This window comes from Lentinula edodes (genome assembly GCF_021015755.1).
Source record: "Lentinula edodes strain Le(Bin) 0899 ss11 chromosome Unknown C8R40scaffold_13, whole genome shotgun sequence".
NCBI classification, from domain to species: domain Eukaryota; kingdom Fungi; phylum Basidiomycota; class Agaricomycetes; order Agaricales; family Omphalotaceae; genus Lentinula; species Lentinula edodes.
This window is the reverse complement of record NW_025764319.1, coordinates 245078-271176: the sequence shown is the minus strand read 5'-3', so window position 1 is coordinate 271176 and position 26099 is coordinate 245078. Positions and strand designations below refer to the sequence as shown.

Sequence of the window (26099 nt, the reverse complement as noted above, 5' to 3'; positions counted from 1 at the left end):
GCCTATAACATTGTTACTAGTTGTGCAGGTCCAAACAGGACGCACAGGAACAGAAATGTCGTATTAGGGACCAAGGTGCAATCGAGAGCTGAAGGTCCTGTACCTTGAGGACAAGGTACTTGAAAGTTTCTATGAATTTCAATCTGAGCTTAATGATCTGCGGCGTAATATGTGAAAGGTTCCGCCAAGGCTAGGCCTTGGCCCCGATGTTCAAGGGAGTCTATCAGGCAATCGCATCTGATTACAGTTTCAATGTAACTGAGTGCAGACTCGGGCGCAAAGTACTGTACAGAGCAATATGTATACGTACGTATGTAACTGAGATATACCAAGTACAAAGACTGCAGCAAGATGATAGCAAGGAACGCAGTGCAGAATTATGTGTTTCATAAGTATAACTCTACGAAATTAGGATTATACGAAAAGAATGATACGAATTAGAACGAGAGTAAGGATAATGAATGAATGGGAGTAAGTCCTTTGGGTTTTTATACAACAACTGGGGGGGTACAGGATGTACAAGAAGCATACACATACATACACTCGGGGACTAGCCGAGCGATAATGAGCATGAAATCATCAAGAAACAGGAATATCACAGGTGCAGGCGACGGCAGCGACACTGTGACTCCCTGGGAGCAAAGAGTCTAGCTCTTCTAAGCTCAACAAACAGCAACGTTTCGTCGAGATGTACACAGGGAAAAGAGGCGAGAAGTCAGACTCTTGGCCTCACCTCCCGCTCTCGAGTGCCTTCGTTTGCGCGATTTTTCTTCAATTGCGTCCTTTTTCTTTTTCTTCTCTTCGTTCTTCTCTTCATCGTTCTCCTCGGCATCGGGGAGGATGAGAGCAGGTATCGGAGGTACTGGTGGAGGCGGAGCAGCAAGAATGGGACTGGCCGGCGGCGAGCGGTATGGGACAGCAAGCTGGAGAGAGCGGCTATGGACCAGACCTCTGGAAGAGCTGGTGGATGAACGCGATGAAATCGAAGCGAAGGATGGACTCGGAGGAGGCGAAGCTTTTAGGATGCCTTTCGATGGCCGTCTAGAAAGATCGTGGCCGAGCAATTGTGGATTATTAGCGAAATGAGTCGCGTCTGATGAATTGTACGCCGTGTCGAGGCTATGGACACTGCGAAGAACCGGTTTCTGCTTCGACACGTCGCTGTCGCAGCTCATCGGACGCATCGACGCCTGTGACTTTTTTGAACGTATCGGCAGAGGATTGAAGCCTGCACAGTAGTCTGGCGAAGGTGCTCGTGGAGGAGGAGATTCTGGGCGAGCGAAGATGGACATGGGTGTGTGTGTAAAAAGAGAATAAGCCCTGGGGAGGAGAGAGAGAGAGAAAGTCGAAAACGAATAGAAACCTCGAGCACGGAGGAAGAAAACTGTTGTGCAATTAGAAGCCTCCGTACTTTATACTCTCTGACAGGACCTTGCCACGCCCCCGAAATATAAAAACAAAAGAAAAGAATCGGTTACCGTGCATCTTTGAAACGGAAAAAGTTGAAACGTTAAAACGTGGTTATTTACGGAATAAGGGTTTCCTGATCGGGATCGAGAAAATTCTTTCCCGTTTTGTCGCTCTTTCTTTCGGGACTCTCATAAAACTATACAAATTCTAAATTTCAAGTCGTCTTCTTCATGAACTCTACTTTTGCGCCTTTGTATTTTGTTATCAGCTCATGAGGCTCGAACCGCTCGTATCCCAACCGTAGTCATTCCACGTCAAGGCGAATCGAGATTAATTTAAATATATTTAATTTCGCCTTCAAGTCACCTTCTCCATTTACTACACTTTCACAGCTTTTCACATCTCATATCCCCCGACGCCCGTCGTTCATTCATATTTCCTTTGTCCAAATCACCTTGCTTGGCTCACTTCCTCAGTACTGGAAGATCTTTTCTTCAAACACTCCGTTATAATAACACTCTCTGACTGTCCCCTTAGACTGCTCACTTGCCGGTCTTCCACGGTCTATTCTAGTCACTTTATGCAACTACCGTTACATGCTCCTTCTAATGCAGACGATCTCTGGTAATCTAGTAATCCTCTGACATCTATAATTCATGTATGCGCCACACTTATGACCACTGCTATATCAGTCCCTTTGGTCTATCCAGCGTCAACGTAACGCATCCAACTGGTATTATTTTTTTTTGCCACAGGTTTTCGACGTGACGTTTTATCTGGAGCAGATAGTGCGGCGCGGCGTCCAGTCCTCTAGCGAAATACTTGCAGCATCGCTCGAGCAACAGCAGGCAACAGCAGTATGCTGTATTCGACCCTGTCCAGAGATGAGTATACTTGAGTTTTTACCGCTTGGATCTCGGGTAAGATCCCTCGCCTAAGACTATATCATATATTCCCGCCAGTCCCTGACAGTGACTTACATTCTGACGCAATCGTGAAGCATTGCAGCCTCGAGTTTTTCGTGGGTGTTTTTTGCTCGCTATGCATGATTCAGCCATGATTCGCGGTCGACAACGCCTACACATGCCTTGTGTGCGCGCTTCTAAACAACCCAGCAACGGATCCCAAGAAATGCAACGAGGCCTCGCAGCAGTTCGCAGCATTTTTTTTAAACTCGTGGTCCATTTTGCTTATTTGAAATTTCAGCTGATAATGAATTTGTTGACTAGGAAATCCCGCCAAAGTCCACAGTTACAGTCGGGTGAGACCCACTACACCACCCACGAGATTATCGCCGTTAAGCTTAGTTTGAACTTGGGCGGAATGTTATACTGTTCTCGGCGCTAACGGAGAACGAACATATCGGGAACTAGTACGGGACCGGTACACTGACTCTGAGGGACCCACTGATGCTGCAGAGATAAGCAGAGATAAGCCTGTTGGTTCTGTGCGACGATGACGGTGTTTCTCGATACCTTCCACTCAGCGTTGGACGTATCGAAAATAAAAGTCGACTGCATCGGATTCTCTCCTGCTTCGATGGTTCGGATTCGAACGAAGAAGGAGGCAGAGAATTCGAAGAACAAATGAAATAAGAAGCACCAGAGAATCACAATGCTTTCCAATCGCTGTCACTGGTCAAAAACTTGTCGGTGTCTTGGACAGTCAATTATTTTCAGGTGCCGTTCAAGTTTGATTGATGCTCTGGTAGCTTTGAGACCTGAAGGTCCTTTTTCAGGTCTTTTTCAGGCAGGAGATATGGATCAACTTGAAGAATGTTCGGCGTGTTCGGGTGATTTCCTGAGAATGAATTGGGTGCGGTGTCCACAACCTTCCTTTCACGGACAACAATGGAGTTGAAAAAATGTCAATTTTGCCTTCCATTGTCTCTCGACGTCAGGTAGATGGATTTAGGACTATAAAATCTAGTAGTGCATCTTGAATGGAAGCCCAGGACATTTGCTTATCGACTCAAGGACTCGTTGTTCAAACATCCAAGCTCAAGGGCAAGTCGGCTAAATTGTTGCCTGTTGTTGCACCTCTTTGCATCTTTTGCCTTGAGGTATCCGTTAACGTCGGTGAGTCTGGTGGTGAATGTCGCAAAAATGACCATTAATGGTAAATTGATATTGAAGCAGGTGAACTGATCCTCGTCAGCAAATTTCTTCTTTCGGTGCCGACCGCGAGTCTCCGAGGCTTCCCCCAAGTAGATCTTGCCTTTTTTGGTACGCCACCATTAATACTTTATTTTTTTGACAAGTATTCGACGTTTTAATTAGTGACACGGCTCCGCTCAACTAAAAAGCGTAGAAATCGGAACTCCAAGTTGTTATAAGATCCCAGAGTTTATCGATATCATCTTTCAATGGCGTCCTCACTATCCATATTCTCGCGACCACTGTCTCCTCCTCCACGCGCTGTGTCACCCGACGTTGCCACTTTGGGTCCATTGCCATTACCACCAGCGCGTTCAAGGAGAATGTCGGAAAGATCCGGACCAAGCTCGAGGTCATCTCCTCCGCGCTCATTACTACGTAGCACACCATCCAAGGGGATACTCAAACCAACTCCTCCCCCGAGTCCGGGTTCACCCGTATCCTTTGCTTCGTCATCTTCATCTTCATCATCATCCACTTCCTCTCGAGGATCCACTCATACTCTGAGCCATCGTCGCTCAATCCAATTCGCCATCCCATATCGTTCTCCACCCGCTTCGCCGACTTTGGCTGCTTCACCTCCCCCTGTACCACCCATTCCTGCCTTTGCATTAAACAGCGGCGCCGCCCGTCCTCTTCCCGGTGATCAATTAGCGCCACTGCCACCCCGTCCAGCACGTAGTCCTAGACGGGAGCTTCAGGACGGGAGTCGTGGAGGTATGACATGTTCCCAGTTCATGTCTATACCTCAGCATGGTCTAGGACGCAGAAACCCTACTCAGGCTCCAAATACAGCATAGCTCTTTTTGCATTTGTATTCGTTTTGATTCTTAATCATTGGTGGCTACATGCCGCAGTTACCCTTATCGTAAACATCCCCCTTCGACGACTTGTCTTTTGTATAATCGATCCCCTAGCTTCCCATTTGTATATTTTGATATTTGCACAACTTTCGAGTAGCATAATAAAGTACGTACTTGGTAGTACTTGGCAATTGCAGAATTGAAACTATGTATAACGATCAGATAACCACTGAAAGGAAGCAGAAAGGAGCAGTCAGCACAAGACATAGTTTAATTACCGCTCACCTTCGGAGCTGTGCCCAGATGACCTCGTGAATGCCGCCTACAAACCCGAACCTACAAAGTTTCCGTAGAAACACCGGGGATCCAGTTACTGTTTCCAAGGCGGAGTCGAAAGCCCTCGCCAACCTCGGCATAGTGTCAAACGGGGAGGTGAATGGGGAAACTGAACGGAGGTCTTGCATCGGGATGTGAAAAGAGCGTGAATGGCAACGGGCAGGGCGTGAGTATGTGCCATCTGGTTCAACCGCAGTGAACGGTAGTGTCATAGTACATTGAGGTGAAGTGAAGTAAAGCCCTATTCTGAGAATCCAATTCAAGTCAAAAAACTCCTTCCCTTTACTCCCTTGGCACAATACCGCGGGCGAATTGCCCTATCCGCTCTTCAAGTTCATAGCGGTCTTTTACTTGCATATGTTATGTCGCGCTCAACAATCGAGCACCGAACTGATTCAAAATCGGGCCCATTGGGTTGCAAAAAAGAGAGTGGCATAAATCGCCGTTGTTTATTTCCATTCGAAAGATACAAAACCCAAGTATCATGCTCTGACCTCCGTCTCCGAGGACTTGTAACAGTTTTCATTACCCAATAAATGCGCCTTCCTACTCAGCTCCTCATAGAACGAGCTACATTAGACGTATTGAGCAACGACCAGAAGCATCATAAACAAGGTTTACTCACATGGGCGACTATAGGAACAGACGAAATCAAATGCCCCATAGTCAGCATCCTATAGTATTGCATCCACATAAAACAAGCTGCTTACGATGTCCACCGACAACCGGTCTCGCTCTGAATCCTTCCGGAGCCCCCGCAATCGTGTCGTACCAGTCGCCAAGCGGAGCATTATTCGTTCCACTCGACGCCCACTTGTATACAGCCTCGATGAAGATATCTCTGGTAGCAGTGTTAGTCATAAGTGTTGAAGTCCAGATTTGCCAGTCTGAAACCATAGAGCATGAGACAGGGTTACGCAAAACTCAAGGGGAAATAGTTACCTGTTTTTGTGTATGTGTGTCTAGCAACCAGGAAAGGCGCGTTAGGTCTGGTACGGGATGTGGTTGCTTAGCGTTAAACTCACCGAGTGTCCAAAGGTACACCAAATGCGTCTGAAAGATAAATTAGAGGAAAGCTCGCAAGCGGAGATAACGATAACCAACTTACTATCGACAGTAGGATACCAAGCCGTCTCTGAGGTTAAGAATATATGAGCCCAACTCAAGTTCTAGAAAGATGGAGAGTGACATACGTTCATCATACACCGACGCAGGGAACAAGTTCAGGCCCAACAGTTTGTCTCCAAAGAGGTTGTAGGATAATCCCCAAGAGCTCTCGTCGTTGTACTAGATTCCGCGTAATAGTCAATTCAGTGAACGGCGGGCACTTAGGTAAGACCCAGAGTTTGCTTACATCGAGTGTAAGATGTGGCCCGGTAGTCGAAGTTGCAAAAGTTTGCCACTGAGTGACGTAGTTCGATGCGATGGACTATGTAGGCGTATAAAATTAGGCTTCTTAACTGTGTGTACGAGACTCTTATGAATTATCCACTCACACTATAGTTGTTCTGCTGCGCCGTATTGCCCAAAATCCCCCAGATCTCGGACATCGCTTTGATTCCAACGATACCTTTGATAGCGAGATTGGTTTGGTTAGCCAACGAACCAGCAAAGTCGTCTGTGGATATTTGATTCCCGGGAATCAAAGAGTCGGAGATGAGGTACTGAGTCCACTGATCGAGCAAGTTCGACTAAGGGAAGAAGTAATAAGCAACGCAGATTTTGGCGATATCGGTAGGGGACGAGGCATACGTAGGCTGCGAGTTGTGAGTTATCGCCAGACTTTTGCGCATAGCTCAGTGCCATCATGAGCATGTTGCCACATTCTGAGACCGTTCGTTGAATGAAGACCGAATTTTTTGAAAAGGAATACAGTTACCTTCAACTGGCATTGCTTCGTCCGCACCGTCATTATGCCCAAGAGCTTTGGGATAGCTTGCGCCTGTAAAGGTGAATCAGTACTAGTAATAAAACGTCATGAATATTCGACTCACCGAGGTCATGCACGCTCCATTTGTTAGGGTAAAGTCCAGTCTCCTGATAACGGAAAAGTCCTTCTAACAGGTATTTTCCGAGTGCGGGGTTGGTATACAGGTATATAGGCCAGGCGGGGTTAATGACATCTACTGTGTTCACATTTCCGTCACTGGATATTTCTAAAATGTTTTTCTTTAGCCGGACGAATCAAATCGGTGGAAGCACGAAGATATAGTAGACACTCACCTTTAAGGAACACCATAACATCACTGGTATTCCATGCTCCGCTTGATTCTTTGCTGATGGTTATTTCATTGGCACCCAGGGACTGACGAACAGACAGAGCGACGATGCCCGCATATTCAGTAGAGATGGCACTAGCATCACTCTGAACTTTAGCATCAAAAGTGGTGGCTCTGGTCAACGCAGCACTGTAATCCCCAAGGAACTCTGATATCTATAGTCCATCGGAACGTGAAAAAACGAACTTGATCAAGAAAATATCGCCTACCACTGCAGCAGGCGTGGAATATTCGCTCCAGAAGTACAAGCTCCGTGCTTGTGTACCACCAACGACCACATATTCAAGGGCTGGATCTCGAATGTGTCCGACAGAGTAAATCACCGGAGAGGATTCGGTGCTGCCGACACTACCGAGGTTGTGAGCTAGACCAAAAACGGGCCAATCATTGCTGACAGCGCGGAAGTTGGTGTCTTCAGTGTTTGCGAGCACACCGTTGTTGATGAACTGGGCACGGACTACGATATCCTGTCCCGTTTGATAAGTAGCAGATACAGTCTATGACCAATTCAAATGAATATACAATGTTGTTCTAACCAAGGCATGTACTTACGTTTGGTGTAGAGTAGAAGGCCGATCCATATTGTGTGTGATCACTGACTTCTCTAAGAGAAAAAAGATTTCAGAACTCGAAACAGTGGATATTCTATCGTAAGTAGTAACACTTACCCATACAATGTCGGTGATGTCAGCTGAACCTGATGAGTTAAGATATCACCAGTCGTTGTTGTCCAATTGACAGTTAATGAATCGTCGCCAGAAACCCATTCAGCACTGATATCAGAATAAATTTGGACAGAATGCGTCGCTCCATCAGTAGATGCCGCGGAGACAGCCATGTACGAGAATGGCACGGATTGTTTGACAAGATCGGTTGGCTATGTACGGGAGCTTTTGATAAGACTCAAGCTGGTGATTAATAGAATGAACAGACCTCGACTGGGCTGAGGAAGTTGACGGTCACGTCGATCGGGCCGGCAGAAAGGACGAATGTGCTCTGAGTAGAGGTGAACTAGTGACAGAAGGTCAGGTAGGAATGCGACTGAAATCAAAAAGATATATTACAGAAAAGCTCTGTTGCGTAGCTTGGGAAAAAGTCGCGCCTGACACAGCGGGAGCTCCCAAGAAACTATAAGCAACTCCGTCGACCTTGACAAAACCTGCCCATCCGAGAATCTGTAAAACCACAATATTAGCTGGTGCCAAGAAAGAATAAAGTACCACATACAGAGCCGGTCCAAAATTCTGGCCAAACGGAATTGAGAGCATTACCACTTCCTTGCGGGAGCCAGCAAGAGAGGTAAGGCGTCCTGACTGCAAGGGGAACCGAAGGAGGGTTGAATGGGGTTGATGTCCACGCATAGACCGCGGAGAGAAGGAAAGCAGAGAGAGGAATATGATGTAGAGAGCGCATTGTTGGGGAGAAGGTGGAAGGGAAGACAAAATGGAGTCGGATAATTCAAGAAGTCGGATATTTCAAGGCACATCTTTATAATTTTTTCGAGTTTCATTCAACTGCCAAGGCTCATATGGCGGCTGATCGTTGCTTATACCATCGCAAGCCGTCGGCGTATGCAACAGTATAATTGAAGCACAGAGAGAAGCAGTGAAGAATCATGAGACCCAATGAAATTCATAAGTCACCAACTGAAAAGCATGGAAGCTGTACTTAGAGACAAGGCACAACGAATAACCATGAAACTTACCTCGAGGAAAGATGAACAAGTGATTCGTTTATGATGAAATTTGTCCAAATGAGAAAATAGATGCCTAGTTCTTCCATTGAATTTGAGAGGTAGCGTGAGGTTAAAGACTACAAATAGAATGATCTTCAACATTGGGATTCTGGCAAAATCAGATGCTTGACTGAGCATACTTCGAGTGATCAGTTGGATGAGAATCAATTCATTAGCGCCGATGACGAAAGAACTTTTACTCGACTTCTCGGCTCATGGAGCTCTACAAGATATTTCTGTAGCTCTTACATATGTAGCTATATTCTAAAAAGTTTTCACTCCGTTCTGACATACATCTTTAGTTTGTGAAAAAGTTTTCCCGCTGGCTTTTTGAATTCTGAACCCGGGCCTCGAAATATTACCCGAAGCATCGGTTGACCGTCTACGAAAACATGCGTTGAGGTTGGTTTTCTTCAAGATTCGATGTCTATACAATCTACATAGTACAACACAGAAGGGAATTGGTTTGGACTGCAATGTTTGCTTAATATGGTGTCATACGATGGAAGTGATAAATCAGTGATATGAAGATCTATGAAGATGCATGAGATTATCGAATATCCGGCCGGATTGTAAACCTCCTGCAGGCTGTGGGCCATCCCTGTATGTATATGAATATCCGAGCTCCATATTATCAAAAGCCTGCAACAGACGGGGAATTACTGGCCGTCCCAAGAAATAATTCTGTGCACATTGCGGGCTCTACACACTTGGCGGTGGGTCTGCTGAACACATCAAGGTCAGCAATCTGTTGTCAATGGGAAAATCATATACGCACGTAGCGGAAATTCAGAAACTCCAAAACCTCGAAAGCGAGAGTGAGGATTTTCTCCGTGTCCCGGGAGATGACGCGTCTCCTGTTGTTTCCGAGTCGGCATCGCTCGAGCTCCAAATTAATGGACGCAGCACCTCCCAGAGTTGTCCATAGACATCGTGTGACTCTCGTGGATCAGCGGCAGCAGGTACAAACAGGCCCAGCCCGTTGAAAGGAGATGGATGAGAAGGAGTGGATTGGAAGAGACTTAAAGTCATCGTGCTGTCTGAAGACATGGAATGCGAATGCTGAGTTGGCCTCGAGAAAGGTACTACAGATGGTATAGAGTTGGCAAGGGTATAAAATGAGGTATTTTGCAAAGGAGGGACAAGGGCAGTTGTGCGACTCCAAAGGGCCTGAAAGCTAATTTGGCTGAGATATCCTGTTTTATACACCTCTGTTAGTACAGGATTCCACAAAATGGCATAGTAACCTATCCGTGCGAGCGTTATTGGTGAATCTTGTTGCTAAAATTTGCTATACCAAAAACGGTAGGATGATTTCCTCTTTTGGAACAAGAGCAGGGCACACGTCCGTCGACTTTGTACTGATACAAGTAAGTAACAAGAAAAGAAGCCACACATCTGATTCTCTCTCAAGTTTAAAGTTTCATGGCAAAGTTCGAAATCCTTGACTAGATTGGATATAAAGAAGAATATGACAGTACATCGACTCGATGATAGGATCTACAAAACAAAGGTTTACCAATCTGATACAGAGACAAGGACCGACTTCGACTTACTCAGCCTTACTCAGTGATTTCGGGATTATCTGGATCTAGTCATCCAAATCGAAAACATCACCGTTATCATCCTCTTCGCGACGACCTTTATTAGACACTGAGTAGATTGGGTCCAGTACATTTCCAGTGGGCTTTTGTATCACACCTTAAGGACCGCTTCAGAACCCCCGGGATTTCGTACACAGAGTAAAAAGAATACACACCGCAAACGGACAGTCTCAACTCCAGTGCTGCTGTCGTGAAAGCATCATTATTCCCAAGTTCCTCGAAGCCAATTATCCTACATGCGTTTCTGATGAGCAAAAATGAGAACAGACAGATCCAACGATACTCACCGATCTTTGGTAACGCCCTTTACAAAGCAGATCACGCAAGGTAGAACCTTGATTGAGAGTTTCTCGACCAGCCAAGGGATGTTTTCTACAAAGACGCGGAAGAATCTTGTGTTGAAGTATTTTGGGGCAATTTTCTGTACTCTTTCGTAAAAGATCATGACTGAGGCGCGATGAGGAAGCTTACAGCAAGCTGCTTGTCCATGATTTCGCATCGTTTGAAGTTGGGGTGATAGAAATGTACGACACATCTTGGTTCGTGTCTGGAATGGTTCCCATTAGCACATTGTACTGGGATGAAAGGTGTCATAACTCAAAACGCGTACGCTGTTACCCGCACCACTTCCTTTTCATCTGATATTTCGTTGTACGTCCCGTATTGACTCTGCTTCATTTCCCGCATTCGTGCCATTCTGTTTCAAACTTGATTCGTCAATAGTCACCATCGATATAAATAGCTGGAGCTCTGAGCTTGACTTACTCCCTCCTGAGCGTCTCAAGTCCTTGCTCTCTCATTGCAGAGCTGTTGTCGTTCTCTATCTCTTCTTCCAGCTCTGCGAACAAAGCGTCGTCGTCGTCGTAGTCTGCATCCTCCTCGTGTTTAGATCGATCTGAATGGTTGGGCTCAACAAGTCGAGATGCCAGTGATGTTATTCTTGGATTGCTAAAGTCAGATCAAGGTCAGGGATGATAACAAGAACTTCAGAGCAAGGTCACCTATCCATGCTTCAAGTCGAAAAGACGAAGTCCGGCCCGAAAGCCGCAACTTGATCATCGACGTCGACAATGAAACTGATTAACAAATACGTCGACAAACATGGCGCTGGCCATGTCACCTTACGACCAGAAGACGACGAAGACATGTGGCATTTATATAATCTTATCCAGAAGGGCGACTCAGTGCGTGCGCCCGCGATTCGGTAAGTATACAAACCCTATCTCTTTTGGCCTTCTTGATTAGTTCATTTTGCAAGTTTGATTCTAGCCGTGTACAAAAGACATCCGCTACCGGATCTATAGACTCTCAGAGAATTCGGCTCAACCTCACACTCGAAGTCACCAATGTAGAATTTTCTTCGTATTCTGCAGCTGCAGAGCAATCCTCTTCCACGGATCCAAGTGGATCGAACAACAGCGCAGCGTTACAGATCGCTGGTCGAGTCATTGTAGAGAACCCGCATGTGAAACTCGGCGCATTTCACACTCTGGATATCGAAGCTAACCGGGACGTGCGGATAGAAAAGGCGAACGGGTGGGATAGTATTGCCTTGTCGCGTGTACAAGAGGCTATTGTCCCAGGCAGAGGCGCAGAGGTTGGAGCGATTGTCTGCGGAGAGGGAACGGCAGCCTTCTGTCTCCTCTCAGAACATATGACGTTGGTCACTCATCGAATATCCGTTCCTATCCCTCGTAAAGCTGCATCGGCGGGGTCATCTCAACACGAAAAGGCATTGACAAAATTCTACGGTGTTTTATACGACGCTTTCATACGACATATTCCGTTCGGCAATGTGGGATTGAAGGCAATTGTTTTTGCGAGTCCAGGATGGGTGAGAGATTCTGTGTACGATTATGTGATGCAAGAAGCGGGAAAAAGGAATGATAAGGTCCTCCAGCGGGCGCTGAAGGAAAAAGGCATCAAGATTCATATTAGCAGCCCGCATGTGCATAGTCTGGTCGAAGTTTTGAAAAGCCCTGAGGTAAATTCTTTGTCTTTTGTCTTGAATTTGGTGTTGACATGTGGTCCGCAGATCAGTGCACAGTTGAAGGAAACGAAATTCGCAAGAGAGGGATTGACACTGGACAAGTAAATGAAACTTGAATAATGAACGTCCTAGTGCTAACGTCAATTATCCAGATTCCATAAAATGCTTGCAAGCGATGAGCTACGGGCATGGTATGGGCCGAAACATGTTATTTTAGCAGCAGATAGAGGCGCCATAGGCACGCTTCTAATATCTGATGAACTCTTTCGGTGCGTCTATGCTTCACACCCAGAAAGCAGAAACCTGATTTTTCCTACGATAGAGCAAGCGATCCTGAGACACGGAAAAGATATGTCGCTCTTGTTGAAAAGGTAAAACAGACAGGTGGAGACGCGGTTATATTTTCTAGCATGCATGAATCAGGTCAACGTATGTGCTCAGCCCATTCACAATGAAGACTCGTCTACTGACAGCGTTCACAGAACTGAATCAGTTGACCGGAATAGCGGCGATTCTTACATTCCCGCTGGATATTGAAGTAGTCGAAGCCGAGGAAAAGGAGGAGGAGGAACGGAAGAAACTAGAAATGCAAGTAGACGAAAAGGAGGGAGGCTGATAATATTTACAGGCTTATATCAGGTTTGTACTCGTATTTCGAGTGCAAATATCAGGGTTTGGAAATGCGAGAGATGAATTTAGCCAAGTTTTCCGAATCTCTCCCCAGCTTTGATTGCCTCCATTTTGGGAATTTATAGATTACGTCACCCTTCGCGATCATCTACTTCGATCGATTCCTGCCGCCAAGTATAAGAAACCAAGAAAATGTTGAGATTCTGTTTCGCCCAAGTCAATCGTTTTTCCACAATGGCACCCAAGCGTGCCAGATCCACAAGCGCTGGCAACGAACTCAGTGAAATCGCTAAACGTCCTCGCATTGCTTCTTTCGCTCCAAGGAAAGTCGCCACAGCTCAGAACGCTGCAGCCGTCGATGCAGACCAACCAATGGATAAACTTTTGGAAGCAGTAAAGAATCAGAGTGAAAAAGTCAAAAGTGGCAACGCGGTCGTTTATTGGATGAGGATGGCTGACCTTAGGAGTGAGTGCGTTTAGTGTTTTGTCGCGAGGTTCAAGCTGATTATTTTTGAATAGTTTCGGACAATCATGCGCTTTCCTTGGCTTCTGCCCAAGCAAAGAAGGAGGAAATTCCACTGATTGTGCTTTTTGTCATATCTCCGCAAGATTACAAAGCACACGATCGAGGTCCTCGCAGGATTGATTTCACCCTTCGAAATTTGGCAAAGATCAGGGTGAGTTCACTTGGTGTTAGAGTGTTCACTAAACTATCGATAATGATAAAATTCTCAGAACTCTTTGGCCGAATTGAACATTCCTCTTTACACTAGTACCCACAGCGTTCGCAAGACTCTTCCTGCTGCGGTGTTGTCTTTAACGCAAGACTGGAAATGTACAAACATATATGGTAACATCGAATACGAGGTAGACGAGCTCAGGCGAGATATGGAAGTCTGTTCGTTGGCCAAATCCAAGGGCGTTCGCGCACATTTTGTCCACAACAAATGCATCATAGAACCTGGTGTCGTTACAACCAAGGAAAATAAAGCATATTCGGTGAAGTAGAAACACACAATCTCTGAACTCACATCTGATATTTGGACAGGTATACTCTCCGTATCAGCGGAAATGGATTTCGGTCTTGAACGACAACCAAGATCAATACCTCACTGAGTATCCGGATCCACATCCCAACGTTGATGGAGTCCGAGAAGACACAGAGCTTTCCAGATTGTTTGAGTGTGAAGTGCCCAAATTTGTTCCAGGATTCGAAATGGAAGACGACGATAAGCAGACAATGGCAACTGTGTGGCCAGCAGGAGAGGAAGTTGCACTCCAAGTATAACCTTCTCTCATCTAAATCTACATGCATAATCTTACAAATGAAATCAGATTCTTAGTCTTTTCCTGCATACCAAATCCCGTTCCTCGCAGATGGGTGCCGCCAATCCGGTGGCCGAAGGAGCAGAATCCTCGGATAAAGCCAGCCGTATCATGAAATATGGTCAAGATCGCGACAACGCCGATCGTGATACCACCAGTCGTCTCAGGTAAACTCATTCCAACGTACCCATATAGGGCACTCAATCCAAGGCTGATATATTCAAAAAAGTCCCTACCTATCTGCAGGCGTTATATCCATTCGCGAATGTGTTCGTGCGACGCTGAAGCTGCAAAAGTCCAAAAAGGTCGATGGATCCCGCGACACAGGCGTCGGGCGATGGATTCAGGAACTGGCGTGGCGCGATTTTTACACCGGAATTTTAGCTTTTTTCCCTCGCGTTAGCATGGGGCGACCATACCTTGAGAAATTCGCTGCTGTAGAGTGGGAGGCGCATCAGGAAGCCGGAGCTGGAGGAGGGGATGTCGGTAAAGGGTACAACGATGATGATCCTGACCCGGTCGGACAACAGGAAGACGCTGAAGTGCTGAGACGATGGAAGGAAGGCATGACCGGGGTTCCAGTCGTTGATGCTGCCATGAGATGCATTCAACAGATGGGTTGGGTGCACAACCGCTTTCGTATGATCACCGCGATGTATCTGACGAAAGACCTGATGATTGATTGGAGAGTTGGAGAACGAGTGAGTCCAAACCACATACAAATGCTTTTGTGATTCTCACTTGCCATTTCGTCGTTTTTAGTACTTCATGGAGAACTTGATTGACGGTGACCTTGCGTCAAACAATGGGGGATGGCAGTGGTCAGCTAGCACAGGTGTTGATCCCTGCCCATATTTCCGCATTTTCAATCCTTATTCGCAGAGCATAAAGGTTTGTGTTTTTGACCATCCCCTTGATTCATTATATGTATGTCACATACTTACCCCCTCATTCGGAAGGTTGATCCAACTGGTGATTTCATTCGAGAGTTCGTGCCAGAACTGTCCAAACTTCGAGGTCCAGGTAAAGTTGAGAAATTTTTGTAAGAGAAGTATTCGGGCTAATCGAGTTTTATAATAGATTTGCACAATCCCTCTGCTTCAGTAGCCAGTAAGCTTGGTTACCCACATCCTATCATCAGTCACGAAGAGGGTCGCCAACGAGCACTGGAACGGTTCAAGAACGCAGGAGCGGCCAGTAAATAATGTTCAAGAATCAAGATATAAAATATCATAAATTAGACTGTACTTTTTTACGTGTAACAATTACAAATGTACCTCCAAATCTGAATCGACTCGCCCCCGCTTCCGTTGTCTCTCATCTTCTATTGATTCACCGTTCGCGTTGTTTGTACCCTTGGCTTGACCATGAATGACCTTGTGGACGACAGTCTCCCACATCAAGTCGTTGACGCCTTTTGCTTGACCAAGTTGTCCACGTAGTAAAGCAACTTCAGACTCGAGCTCAGTAACCCGAGATTGCAGGACCGCAGTATCACCAAGTCGGGTTCCAGAATTGGAAGGTGTGGTAAAGTACGCGTGGTCACGAAGTAATGCTTCCTGGCTATAGAACGTGCTCTCGTCTTCGTAATCCTGTTCAAAAGGATCTTTAGTTCGGGAATAGAGCAATTAGTATGTGCAAACAACATACGTTTTCACGAGTAGGTAACATCATTGATACCTCGTGAATCTCTCGAGCTTTGGCGTCTCGCATACGTTGAAAGGGCATGATGGGCTTGACCGGTATTGTGTCGATGGTGGTGACACTTGAGTTGAAATTAAAGCTAACATGGCCAGTGAGATCTATGGGCTTGAGGAGTGTGGCAAGGTAGGAGATTGAAAGCCCTTTATGTGTCGATATTGTTCGAAGGAGTTGATGGGTGGGGGTATCGTAGATATGTATCAATCCTGACGAAGTTCCGACCAGAAGGTTTGATGTCAATGACAGCGACATACACGTTATTGGCTGGCTTCAAGAAACGAAAGGAGTTGAAAATACTGCCAGATGTGAATTATTATATCACGCACCCAACATTGATCAATCTTTTTTTCTGCGAACCTGCAGATTCATCGGTGACACGGATAATGTCGTTGACTCCACCCCCACCAATAGCCTCCACAGTAGGTCCCTTTGTTTTATCCTCTAGCTGTCGGAAGAGATTTATCTGATATATAGAACCTTCCGGTGACGATGAGGCGGCAAAGAACAATCGCTCGGTAGGCTCCCAAACTAAACAAGTTATTGCTTGAGGAAACATAAATGTCGTCAATAGCGATCGTGTAGCGAGATCCCATAACTAAGAGATGTGGATTAGTATCCGACTGTTTTAACAAGACGACGAAGAGTTATAGACCTTGACAGAGTGATCAACAGAGGAAGTCAGTACACGGCATTCGGGGAAAGTGCCCAATCCACAAAGAATATCGGTGACGGGTAATGTGTGGTCGGTCAACGTGAAGTACGGTAAAGACAGTGTATTTTGGGATTCCTCATCTAGCAGACTGTCCAGTACAATAAGTAAGATCCAGCAAAGGCCAAAGGTGTTGGGGTTAACCTGTGCATCGACCAAACGCTGATCCCAGAGTCGTCGCTGCCTGATAGCAGTGCAGCGCCATCGGGAGTAAAACGTAGGACGTTGATTTGACGGTAGTGCGCGTCCCATGAGTTGAAGAGAATACCTGACGAGACCTGCTCTATGATTAGAGACATTAAAGCAAGATAAAGAGCATAACACACCTCCCACAGATAGATCCGTCCCTGGGCAGTCCCTCCAGCAAAGAAATCTCCAGATGTATCGAGAGCAACGCAAGTTAACTTTTCTGGTACAACGATTTTCAGGCTTATTTGATCCTGGGATACGACTCATCAGCAAAGAGCTAAGGAAGTTGAATCAAGTCACCTTTTGGAAGTTGTATGCATGTAACAACAGTTTGTCGGGTTGCGCGGCAAAGAAAAAGCCCCCTTGCGCGTTTCTAGAGTTCAAAAAAGTTGTACAATGAGGAGCTGCATTTGTTTGCTTGAAAGAAGCAATAGATGCGCCAGTGTTTATGTCGTGAAGGGTGACTGAACCAGAGCCTGATGTCGTTGACGGCGATGCAGTCGCGCAAAAGATGATTTCATGCAGATGCATTGCTTATCTTAAATTCAGAAATTTTCACGGTCTAAAGTTTGGAACCGGACCGATGTATATTTATCTTATCAATCCTCCCGTACAAGACTTATTCCCTCTTATTCCCAACTACCACTAAATTCGCGTCTTCCCATCGAAGACAATTCCTGAACCGATAGGCTGTACCTCTAACTTGAGGCCCGCTGCCAAGAGTTTTTTCGAGCTGGTGGTATACTATCCAGAAGGCAAAAAAACTCTTTGCTGAAATGAAAAAAAAATCACAGATCTACAGCAACACAAGGGAGTCCAGGTTGTGGAAGAATGGTTGCTGTTCCCTGACAATTCGTACCAGGACTCTCAACAAGGAGTGCACCATCCTCGTTCTAAATAAAGAATGTATCTATGATCAGCCATCTATCAGAGTGGCCGATCCCGATTCTGCTCACAAAATAGAGGCAGGAAGCGTTTGGATTCAAATTGTAGCTTTGGAAGCAGTACCCAGGAGAGTCACCATCAAAATCATACTGAATCAAACCTCAAGAACTTACCTACACTCCAAACTGTTTCCTTCTTTCTCGACTGCCGAAGTGAGGATACCGCCCGCAATGAGGAGAGGGCAGACCGCGCAAGGGAATGACAGTGACTCTTGCATAGGTAAAGTAGAGACGAGTTCGAGGACAACGATATCAAGCGCGAGAGCGAGAAGAATGGTCCGCATTGTGACGAATGTCTGAACGTCAAGTGAACCAGCCACCTCTTTAGATATAGAATTTTGGGGTGGCACTTTACGACTCGGATACATTAAATGACTTTCTCTTATAGCAACTGCTTCCGATGCTTTGCCCGCGGGCTCAAGCGGATGAATCTGAATAATGCGACATGTGTTACACCAATCCTTCAGGGGGTGCTTGGGTGGCCCCTGGCCTGGGTACTCTCCGGTGTGACTAACATTGTTTTTATCTATGGATTTATTGACATCCGCATCACGACTGATTTACCAACCCTTCGAGACACTGTAGAAAGATGAATTCTTGGATCCCATGGATTCACAAAGGTGACGCGGTACAAAGACCAAGCCCAGACTGTGGAAGGAGGGTTGCGGTAGTGGGACATGTTATACCAGTGCTCTCAGAAGAAAGTGTACCGTCGATATTCTGAATGAAAATCGGTCAATACCTCTCTAGACGTCTACAGTGATCATGATACTGGTCGTGCTCACAAAATAGGAACAGGAGGCGGAACCAAGCAAATTCGTGTAGCTACGAATATAGCATGAAGATCAGCAAGAGGATGGATGTATGATGGATTCAGAGACATACTCGCACTGCAAGACGATGCTTAACAAGCCCTCGGTAGACTGGGTGAGTACAAAAGGCAATAAATCATCACTCTCAACAATCGCGGGACAGACAGCACAGGGGAGCAAAGAGTCGGATGTAGGTGTTATAGGTACAGCGGAGACAAGACCGACACCGACAGCAGCGAGAGTAAGAAAAACAGATCGCATCGTGACACACAAGTGAAGCTGAGTGATGCAACGATGAAAAGCTGAGCCACTTTTTGAGGCGTTGAAATCCATTTCATAATTTTTCGTGCTCAGGATCAGGTTCCGATCTTTTTTGGGTTGACAGGCTATGACATAGGAATGTTGAAGAACAAATCAAGACTGAACACGCGTGAAGCGGCGAACTGTACCTGTAGGTCTGGCCCTGGGTACTGGCTCGCATTGTCTAGAAGTATAAACTCGTCAAAGAATTCGACAATATACATAAGTGGGAAGTATACGCATGAGGTCTGCATGAGGCCTTGGTTCAGGTGACCCTTCTGGCATGCGACTTGACCTAGTAGTAGCTATAGTACAAAGACCAATCGTGATGTAGATACCGCCTCAGGCGCCAATCTGCCTAAACCAGGTTCAAGCAATCCGAATACCCTTTTGATTGTCCTCAGTCGCCATATTCATGAGCTGGCGCCCACGTAAGTTCGAGACAGAATTTTCACGAAGTGGCCCTACACCTCCAGATTTGGCATGAACTTTGCTAATCAACTCCCAATGAACCCGGCCTACATCCTCTTTTTATTAGCAAGTACTCAGCACTCTGGATGTGATTGCAGGTCATGCTTGACTGCAGAAAGCTTGCGTAATTCTTTGAAGACGGCTCGATTTTTGAATCACAAATATCATCAGGCTATAGAAACGAGAAACACACCTGGGTCTGCAACTGGCCATATAGCATTGATTGATGTTTCGCTCATAGTTGCGAGGAGCGTATGATCAGTTATGTACATTGAATCTCACGTTGAATAAATAATATTGCATTACAGAATAAACATATACCAAGCAAGCCCTACGATCCAAACCAAAGGGACGCCAATAGCACCATCATTAGAGGATATACTACACTGGTGTTTGTGGTAGCATACCCCTTGTTCGAGTTGGATGAAGATGAAGACGACGAAGAGTTGGTTGAGCCAGTATCGGCGATTGACGAACTGTTGCTGCAAGAGAATTGATAAGCAAATGTACCAAGTCTATGATGAGAAATTGCACATACAGAGCCAACTAGGTGGAACATATAGGACAGACACAGAAAGAAATTAGCGCCCGTGAACCTAGGAGGAACTATTGGAGACGTACCAGAGCAACTAGATAACAGATACACTTTAGTGGACGGAAATTAAGGGAAGTGGTCGTCACTTACGGTGTCCCCCGACAACAGGTCTGGCGCGAAATGTTTCGGGCATACCAGAAGCGGCGTCGTACCAATCCGTGAGCGGCTGCGAACTCATCCCACTTGAGGCAAACTTTGTCACCGATGAGATGAACATGTCCCGAACACTAGTATCAGTCATGATACCGGCAGAGAATATTTGCCAGTCTGTTGAAAATGAGAGCGCATTCAGAGGAAGACAAGTTGAATGTCGCCGACCTGATTTCGTGTATGTATGACTGGAGCCGGAGGTTAATGTGTAAGGGCAGTCGTAAAATTAAGACGCAGGCTCTTACCGTGTGTCAAGGGGAACACCATAAGTATCTTTCATGAGGTCGCGTTAGTGCTAATAATTCAGATAAAGGAGAGGAAAACTCACTTTGAACGGATTTATACCATTCAGTTTCTGCTCCATGGGTAGATATCGAATGGATATTTGAAAAATTAGGTCACTTACGCATGGTGTATACGGATTCGGGGAAAACATTCAGTTGGAGGAGCTTGTCGGCATACAGGTTATAAGACAACCCCCAAGATGAGTCGTTCCCGTACTGACAACCAAGAATCAATCATCCAGTTTCATATACTATCTGATGGCCAGTAAAACGTACATTGAGAGTCAAATGATCCCCCTCGGAGGACGTAGCGAAAGCTTGCCACTTAGAGACATACGAAGAAGCAATTGACTGTCAAATCTTCAATGAAGAGCCTGGACGGGTTCACGAAAGTCTCACACTATAATTGGAGCTTTTGGATGTATCACCAAGAAGAGCTGCAATCTTGGCCATTGCTGCGATTCCGACGATCCCCTTGATTGCAAGATTAGTTTGATTAGCTAAAGTCCCAGCGAAATCATCGGTGCTGAGTTGATTATTGGGAACGAGCGAATCTTCAATTAAGAATTGAGTCCATTGGTCAAGAAGCGATTCGTATTTGGCAAGTTGGGATGTATCTCCACTCTTGATTGCGTAGCTAAGAGCCATGATTACCATATTACCACTCTCTGCATCAAAGTGTTGAGCATAGAATAGGGGATTTTGAAGTCGACAAACCTTCCACAGGCATGGCCTCATCTTGTCCGTCATTATGGCCGACGGCTTTCGGATATGTTGCTCCTGGTACGAGACATGAGCAAGGAAATGTGAAATTTATCGCGAAAAATCATACCAAGGTCGTGAACGCTCCACTTGTTCGGGTATTGTCCAGTAGCCTGATATGCTAAAAGGCCTTCGAGGAGAAGCTTCCCGAGGTCCGGATTGAGGTAGAGTAGACCCGGCCACGAGGGGAATACGACGTCGACAGTGTTGACATTCTACAACAATTATCATTATATTGAAGGGAAAAACCACGTCGAATTGGTCTCACTCCATCACTAGATATTTCTGCGCAGAATTTCTTGAGTAAATCTCTAGTGTTCGAAACAAAGCTGTATACCTTTCAAGAAGACAATCACGTCGCTGGTGTTGAAGGAACCGTCGCTATTCTTCGAAAGCGTTATCTCTATGGCTCCAAGGAGCTGCCTAATGGAAAGAGATACTAAGCCAGCGTAGTCGGAAGAGATTGTCGAAGCGTCGCTGTCTACTTGTGCGTCGAAAGCGAAGGCACGATCGAGTGCATTGTCATAATCTTGCAAGAAAGATGTCATCTACATATTCACGCAAGATCTGTGAGTACCACCACAAATACCATTCAAAGGACTCACAGCATCCGAAGGAGAAGTGAAGGAGTTCAGAAAGTATGAACTTCTGTTCTGAAGTGCCCCATTTGCGACGATATACTCTAATGCTGGATCTCTCACAAAACCCACACCAATGACAACAGGGGTCGTCGCATCGTTGGAAACAGTGCCAAGATCATGAGCATAGGCAAAAACAGGCCAGTCATCGGATATGGCGCGAAAGTTGGTGTCCAATACATTGTTTAATTTGCCGTTGTTGATGAATTGTGCTCGAACAATGATATCCTCTCCAGTCTGGTATGTTATTCCAGATTGCTGTATCAGGTGACGGACAGGTACTCAGCCCGTGAATAATGTAGAGTGATTCAAATTGAACTCACGTTCAGCGTAGAATAGTACGCGGATCCGTCTATAAAGTTGCGAATTGAGACTCGAATTGGACAACGTAAATATCTTACACACATTGTGCACGGTCATCAATTTCAGAAAAAGGAGCGGAATTTTGTAGCTGGATCTGATGCGTGAGTACGTCCTCCGTCGAAGTTGACCAGTTTGCGGCTAGGGAAGTATTGCCGGAAATCCATTCTGCACTTATGTCGCTATAGATCTGAACGGCATGAGAGCTCCCGTCGTTTGATGCAGCTGAAATTGCCATGTAGGCAAAAGGCATGGATTGTTTAGTAAAATCGCTAGGCTAATCAATGAATGAGATGGCAAGAAAGCTCTTGGCAGATAGTCAAACAGCATACCTCGACAGGACTGAGGAAACGGACTGTAAGATCAACAGATCCAGCAGAAAGAACGAATGTGCTTTGAGTAGCCGTGAACTGCGCACTGATCAATAACAAGAACTAGGGAGATTTTCCAATGGCAAAACGTACGTTAGCGCTCTTTTGAGTTGCTTTATTGAAAGATGCGCTGGACACACTGGCATCACCCAGGAAAATATAAGATGTCCCATCTACGTTAACGAAGCCGGCCCATCCGAGAATCTGTATGATAGCAATGAGTCCACAGGTACATCCCCTGCTTGACGAGAATTGTCAACCCCATCCATACCTGCCCGGTCCAGAACTGAGGCCAAGCATCATTCAAAGCTGAGCCATTTCCCTGAGGAAGCCACGCCGAAAGGTAAGGGCTTCGTACTGCCAACGGGAAGGAAGGGGGGTTGAAAGGCGTCGATGTCCAATCCACGCATCGAGCGGGCGCGACGAACAGTAATGGGACGAATAGAATGAAAACAGAAAACATCACGGAAGCATGAAACAAAGAGGGATAATTTTCTCATTTTTTCCAATTGCATGGCTTTGCATGACACCAATGCGACACTCAGGCTTCACCCCGGTTCAAGTTCAAGTGGTGGATTCAATCATTCAAGCGTTGCTAAGGGGCAAAAACTGCACTGCCCTTCGAATGCGGATCAAGGGATCAAGCGGCATTGCCAAGCACACTGATACGTCGGTCGAAGCGTCGGTGATACTGTACGATACGGCCTCCACGTGCACGGCTATGCTCAGCCTGCATAGGCCTATGCACGGTCCACCGAATAAAATTTTAACTACTAAAGAGTCCGTCCATAAGGGCTACGACAAGATCATTTTGAGGTGTATCACCGCTCATATCCCAAGTGTTGGTCCCCAACATACCCATCTTCTTCACAAACTGTCCTTTCATATGCAACGATTCAGGATCATCGTAAGAGACAAGCTGTCTTGAGGTTTGAGATCGTAAGAAGGGCGTGGCAGAGCATTCATCCCAGTAGCGATTGAATCCACTCGAGGCAGTGAAGGTTCGTCTCCGACCGTCGCTGGAAGGACTAGCAACAAGAGCACCTTGTTTGACGAGATTGCGAAACGTTACAGAGCCTTGATCAGCGCCTTCATCAGCGGTGAGTCGAACGGAGGGACTTGAAGCACGCGTTCGAAGTCTTGTAGCGTTAGAGTTGGAAAGGTAGCCATAGTAAGGTACACCGAGAACTTGCTTATTCAGAGGGAAACCCGCTTGACCCCACTGTTTCACAGCGCTGGCGGCGCTTGCCTGGGGTTGAGTGGAATTATGACAACCGTCATACAAAGGTGCGTTTGGGCCAGGGGTCGAAGAAGCTAAACGTGACGGTGAGCTCGAAATGATTACCGAGGAGTGATGGCTTACATTGCCAGACATCATAGTTCATGATCATAATCCAGTCCAACACTGGAGCAAAGGCTGAAACATCTTTCATCGGCTGTCCGTTGCTGTCCGTGAAGGGAGTTTGCGAGGTCGCAGCAGTGATTTTCTTTATACGAGGTAGACTGGACCGAAGAAGTTGAAGGAATAAGAGATAGTTGGAACTGTCTGCGGGGTCCACTTGATTTCCTGGAAGTCCTTCGTGGCCGGGATATTCCCAATCAAAGTCAACCCCGTCCAGATTATATGTCTGAATCATTCGAATCACTTCTTGGACAAAGGTTCGCCGATTACTGTCCGTGGACACTGCAGAGGAAAAGTATCTGAAAGCCATCAAATTTGTTTGGTAGGGAATTTTCGATTGACTTACTGACTACCACCCCAGCCGCCGATACTCGCTTTGACATATTTACCTTTAGCGTGCGCAGCGGCAACAGTTCGCCGCAAGAGATCAGGACACGATGGATCCTCGAAGGATAGCTGAAACGTCTGGTTGAGGGAGGCGAAAGCGAAATCGACCCAATCATATTTGGTGAAATCGATTTGCTCAGGCGGGAATGTCGAGCCCACCCAGTAAGGATAATAGCCCATGACAAGAGAGCGCGCAGCTTGTGTAGAGGCATCGCCATCCGAGATACTAGAGTCATAGGGAGGTCCTGGGTCAATAAAGACAGCTTCTGATCCATCGGGACTGGTGATAATTTCAGGTTGAGGTGTTTCGAGAACGTCCAAAGCAGATACAGTGGCGGAACTTGCTTGAGGAATTGAAGATGAAGACGAAAGCGAGCTGGATGAATACATCGTAAAGGAAGGAGAAGTTCCTAGCGTCGAACTAGAAGAAGTAGCTATGGATGACGACGAGATATCGCTTTCGGTCGAGAGAGCTACAGTTTGAACGGGGCCAGTTCGCTTGAGAAGTGGTGCACATTGGGCGAGCAAAGGAGCCAGAAGAAACACTGAGATCGCCGAAGGCATTTTTCGTTTATAAAAGAAAGAGAGACAAAGATAGAGATGTACGAAAAATAAAAGGAAAAAAACCACCAGGGTTGTAGAAGAAGGTTGGAAAGGAAAGTGTCAATAAACTTCAGGCTTTTAAAACACGAGGTTTTGGCGCTCAAATTACATTTCGGGCAAACGTCAATTCAAATGTATGTATGTAGTCAAGCTTGTGCTGATACCCGGTCCTGATAAGCTTCCCATCCAGCTTCCATATACCTTTTGGCTTGCGCCCTTATCTCGTCAACCAAGCCTGGGTCTTTGCCATATATGCCCCTTCCGACAATGATAACGTCGCATCCTGATTCCAGAATCACCTGGCGAGGAGTACGATATTGTTGGCCCATGGCATCTCCTTTGGCATCCAAGCCTACCCCTGGAGTGAGAATGAGGAAGTCGTCCTTGTCTACGGTATTTTCCTGCATGCCGATTCCTTCCATAGTCCTTTGGGCAATGAATCCGATCACGAAATCTCGGTGAGCTCGTGCCATACGAACAGCCTCTTGTGTATAAGAACCGACAGCAAGCGCACCCTTTGTACTCATTTCGGAGAGTAGCAGGAGGCCACGCCCAAGGGGGAGGCCTACAGATGAAAGACCGGAAATAATGGAAGGACCGGGAACGGGATGAGCATTGGTAATGTGCGACCAGTTTGCAATTTTGTGTACGCCACTGGAGTATTGTAGGGCCACAGTATTTCCTGGTAAAAGCAGTTGAGCTTGATATTATGAAACCCAGAAATTAAACATACCGATATCTGCAAATTTGCGATCTTCGAAGATAACAAAGTCATGTTTGATGCTCAAATCTTGCAGTTGTTGGACGAGCGACTGATCAAAGTCTTCAATTATGTCAACGTGGGTCTTGATTTGGAACGCCGAGTGAGAAAAATAGTAAATGGTGACCTGAAGGAAAGAGATTTGCCTTGACAAGACAGACAAAAGGACCGACAGCATCGATAATGGCTAAGAAATCTTTCGATTTGGTTACATCTACGCTGACCGCCAAATTTGATTTTTTCCTCTCCATGGTTTCGAGAAGTAATTTTGCAGCAGGGTTAGTGTGATTCTGAATCCTTTGTCCATAAGTCTGTCGAAGGAAAGAAGCCATCGTGATAGTTCAAGACCAAGTTGTTCGGACCGAAATTCGCATCAAAATTTCTTTTTTCTT

General features: G+C 46.1%; 12 protein-coding genes across 12 annotated transcripts; 2 read left to right on the top strand and 10 right to left on the bottom strand.

Annotated features, from left to right (window-relative positions):
- Window positions 1-195: 195 nt before the first annotated feature.
- On the bottom strand, window positions 196-1539 carry C8R40DRAFT_1099321 (uncharacterized protein). Its single transcript, XM_046227858.1, has one exon. It carries the CDS (start codon window positions 1290-1292, stop codon window positions 663-665), a length of 630 nt encoding a protein of 209 aa, XP_046087422.1. The 5' UTR covers window positions 1293-1539; the 3' UTR covers window positions 196-662.
- A 2226-nt stretch (window positions 1540-3765) lies between these two features.
- C8R40DRAFT_1264575 (uncharacterized protein) lies at window positions 3766-5141 on the bottom strand (the record flags this gene model as incomplete). The annotated part of the gene is made up of 4 exons (XM_046233893.1): window positions 4655-5141; window positions 4544-4574; window positions 3979-4250; window positions 3766-3940 (listed from the first exon to the last, which is right to left on the bottom strand). Exons 1-4 carry the CDS (start codon window positions 4915-4917, stop codon window positions 3766-3768), a joined length of 741 nt encoding a protein of 246 aa, XP_046087421.1. The 5' UTR covers window positions 4918-5141.
- C8R40DRAFT_1099307 (DUF1793-domain-containing protein) lies at window positions 5119-8874 on the bottom strand. Its single transcript, XM_046227857.1, has 20 exons — window positions 8690-8874; window positions 8212-8630; window positions 8049-8159; window positions 7918-7995; window positions 7653-7861; window positions 7537-7588; window positions 7194-7481; window positions 6929-7139; window positions 6700-6861; window positions 6585-6647; window positions 6458-6531; window positions 6202-6396; window positions 6060-6134; window positions 5899-5992; window positions 5814-5840; window positions 5731-5758; window positions 5648-5667; window positions 5416-5592; window positions 5331-5338; window positions 5119-5275 (listed from the first exon to the last, which is right to left on the bottom strand). Exons 2-20 carry the CDS (start codon window positions 8395-8397, stop codon window positions 5264-5266), a joined length of 2070 nt encoding a protein of 689 aa, XP_046087420.1. The 5' UTR covers window positions 8398-8630; window positions 8690-8874; the 3' UTR covers window positions 5119-5263.
- A 1102-nt stretch (window positions 8875-9976) lies between these two features.
- On the bottom strand, window positions 9977-11366 carry C8R40DRAFT_1099299 (thioredoxin-like protein). The gene is made up of 8 exons (XM_046227856.1): window positions 11325-11366; window positions 11089-11271; window positions 10934-11020; window positions 10795-10870; window positions 10611-10744; window positions 10479-10555; window positions 10276-10420; window positions 9977-10219 (listed from the first exon to the last, which is right to left on the bottom strand). Exons 1-7 carry the CDS (start codon window positions 11330-11332, stop codon window positions 10311-10313), a joined length of 675 nt encoding a protein of 224 aa, XP_046087419.1. The 5' UTR covers window positions 11333-11366; the 3' UTR covers window positions 9977-10219; window positions 10276-10310.
- A 27-nt stretch (window positions 11367-11393) lies between these two features.
- On the top strand, window positions 11394-12929 carry C8R40DRAFT_1169438 (eRF1 domain 1-domain-containing protein; the record flags this gene model as incomplete). The annotated part of the gene is made up of 6 exons (XM_046231375.1): window positions 11394-11527; window positions 11593-12307; window positions 12359-12414; window positions 12466-12582; window positions 12636-12742; window positions 12796-12929. The coding sequence occupies 6 exons, from the start codon at window positions 11394-11396 to the stop codon at window positions 12927-12929; spliced, it is 1263 nt and encodes a 420-aa protein (XP_046087418.1).
- Window positions 12930-13177: 248 nt separating this feature from the next.
- Window positions 13178-15474, top strand: C8R40DRAFT_1169437 (DNA photolyase, FAD-binding/Cryptochrome; the record flags this gene model as incomplete). The annotated part of the gene is made up of 9 exons (XM_046231374.1): window positions 13178-13409; window positions 13463-13620; window positions 13679-13942; window positions 13992-14225; window positions 14279-14436; window positions 14499-14970; window positions 15032-15160; window positions 15229-15292; window positions 15350-15474. 9 exons carry the CDS (start codon window positions 13178-13180, stop codon window positions 15472-15474), a joined length of 1836 nt encoding a protein of 611 aa, XP_046087417.1.
- A 33-nt stretch (window positions 15475-15507) lies between these two features.
- C8R40DRAFT_1099294 (WD40-repeat-containing domain protein) lies at window positions 15508-17402 on the bottom strand (the record flags this gene model as incomplete). Its single annotated transcript, XM_046227855.1, has 7 exons — window positions 15508-15861; window positions 15920-16238; window positions 16297-16565; window positions 16623-16770; window positions 16824-16957; window positions 17006-17119; window positions 17169-17402. 7 exons carry the CDS (start codon window positions 17397-17399, stop codon window positions 15535-15537), a joined length of 1542 nt encoding a protein of 513 aa, XP_046087416.1. The 3' UTR covers window positions 15508-15534.
- Window positions 17390-18155, bottom strand: C8R40DRAFT_1099293 (uncharacterized protein). Its single transcript, XM_046227854.1, has 3 exons — window positions 17927-18155; window positions 17825-17861; window positions 17390-17761 (listed from the first exon to the last, which is right to left on the bottom strand). Exons 1-3 carry the CDS (start codon window positions 18094-18096, stop codon window positions 17657-17659), a joined length of 312 nt encoding a protein of 103 aa, XP_046087415.1. The 5' UTR covers window positions 18097-18155; the 3' UTR covers window positions 17390-17656.
- Window positions 18156-19177, bottom strand: C8R40DRAFT_1099290 (uncharacterized protein). Its single transcript, XM_046227853.1, has 3 exons — window positions 18698-19177; window positions 18598-18637; window positions 18156-18532 (listed from the first exon to the last, which is right to left on the bottom strand). Exons 1-3 carry the CDS (start codon window positions 18955-18957, stop codon window positions 18425-18427), a joined length of 408 nt encoding a protein of 135 aa, XP_046087414.1. The 5' UTR covers window positions 18958-19177; the 3' UTR covers window positions 18156-18424.
- An 895-nt stretch (window positions 19178-20072) lies between these two features.
- On the bottom strand, window positions 20073-23018 carry C8R40DRAFT_1160165 (uncharacterized protein; the record flags this gene model as incomplete). The annotated part of the gene is made up of 17 exons (XM_046229978.1): window positions 20073-20257; window positions 20309-20328; window positions 20386-20413; window positions 20469-20495; window positions 20547-20640; window positions 20701-20775; window positions 20824-21092; window positions 21142-21204; window positions 21257-21401; window positions 21455-21471; window positions 21524-21734; window positions 21792-22082; window positions 22148-22176; window positions 22230-22461; window positions 22517-22594; window positions 22649-22759; window positions 22827-23018. 17 exons carry the CDS (start codon window positions 23016-23018, stop codon window positions 20073-20075), a joined length of 2067 nt encoding a protein of 688 aa, XP_046087413.1.
- A 303-nt stretch (window positions 23019-23321) lies between these two features.
- Window positions 23322-24524, bottom strand: C8R40DRAFT_1042586 (glycoside hydrolase family 18 protein; the record flags this gene model as incomplete). Its single annotated transcript, XM_046224094.1, has 3 exons — window positions 23322-23869; window positions 23919-24256; window positions 24304-24524. 3 exons carry the CDS (start codon window positions 24522-24524, stop codon window positions 23322-23324), a joined length of 1107 nt encoding a protein of 368 aa, XP_046087412.1.
- Window positions 24525-24680: 156 nt separating this feature from the next.
- Window positions 24681-26078, bottom strand: C8R40DRAFT_126685 (orotidine-5'-monophosphate decarboxylase). The gene is made up of 3 exons (XM_046233948.1): window positions 25854-26078; window positions 25681-25792; window positions 24681-25629 (listed from the first exon to the last, which is right to left on the bottom strand). The coding sequence occupies exons 1-3, from the start codon at window positions 26037-26039 to the stop codon at window positions 25094-25096; spliced, it is 834 nt and encodes a 277-aa protein (XP_046087411.1). The 5' UTR covers window positions 26040-26078; the 3' UTR covers window positions 24681-25093.
- Between the last annotated feature and the right edge of the window lie 21 nt (window positions 26079-26099).

Bases quoted from the DNA above. Each gene is read 5' to 3' on its own strand.
- C8R40DRAFT_1099293 (XM_046227854.1), bottom strand. From the start codon at position 18,096: ATGCGGACCATTCTTCTCGCTCTCGCGCTTGATATCGTTGTCCTCGAA. The intron at 17,862-17,926 runs GTAAGTTCTTGA...CTGCTTCCAAAG, and splicing joins GGAAACAGTTTGGAGTGTAG to CTACAATTTGAATCCAAACG. The intron at 17,762-17,824 runs GTGAGCAGAATC...TTCTTTATTTAG, and splicing joins ACGCTTCCTGCCTCTATTTT to AACGAGGATGGTGCACTCCT.
- C8R40DRAFT_1099321 (XM_046227858.1), bottom strand. From the start codon at position 1,292: ATGTCCATCTTCGCTCGCCCAGAATCTCCTCCTCCACGAGCACCTTCG.
- C8R40DRAFT_1099299 (XM_046227856.1), bottom strand. The intron at 10,745-10,794 runs GTAAGCTTCCTC...GAAAGAGTACAG, and splicing joins TCATGGACAAGCAGCTTGCT to AAAATTGCCCCAAAATACTT. The intron at 10,556-10,610 runs GTGAGTATCGTT...AAACGCATGTAG, and splicing joins AAGGGCGTTACCAAAGATCG to GATAATTGGCTTCGAGGAAC.
- C8R40DRAFT_1099290 (XM_046227853.1), bottom strand. From the start codon at position 18,957: ATGGATTTCAACGCCTCAAAAAGTGGCTCAGCTTTTCATCGTTGCATC. The intron at 18,638-18,697 runs GTATGTCTCTGA...CTATATTCGTAG, and splicing joins AGCATCGTCTTGCAGTGCGA to CTACACGAATTTGCTTGGTT. The intron at 18,533-18,597 runs GTGAGCACGACC...ATTTTCATTCAG, and splicing joins CCGCCTCCTGTTCCTATTTT to AATATCGACGGTACACTTTC.
- C8R40DRAFT_126685 (XM_046233948.1), bottom strand. From the start codon at position 26,039: ATGGCTTCTTTCCTTCGACAGACTTATGGACAAAGGATTCAGAATCAC. The intron at 25,793-25,853 runs GCAAATCTCTTT...TTCCAAATCAAG, and splicing joins CTTTTGTCTGTCTTGTCAAG to ACCCACGTTGACATAATTGA. The intron at 25,630-25,680 runs GTATGTTTAATT...TGCTTTTACCAG, and splicing joins TCGCAAATTTGCAGATATCG to GAAATACTGTGGCCCTACAA.
- C8R40DRAFT_1099307 (XM_046227857.1), bottom strand. From the start codon at position 8,397: ATGCGCTCTCTACATCATATTCCTCTCTCTGCTTTCCTTCTCTCCGCG. The intron at 6,532-6,584 runs GTAACTGTATTC...GAACGGTCTCAG, and splicing joins CGAAGCAATGCCAGTTGAAG to AATGTGGCAACATGCTCATG. The intron at 6,135-6,201 runs GTGAGTGGATAA...ACGCCTACATAG, and splicing joins CGCAGCAGAACAACTATAGT to TCCATCGCATCGAACTACGT.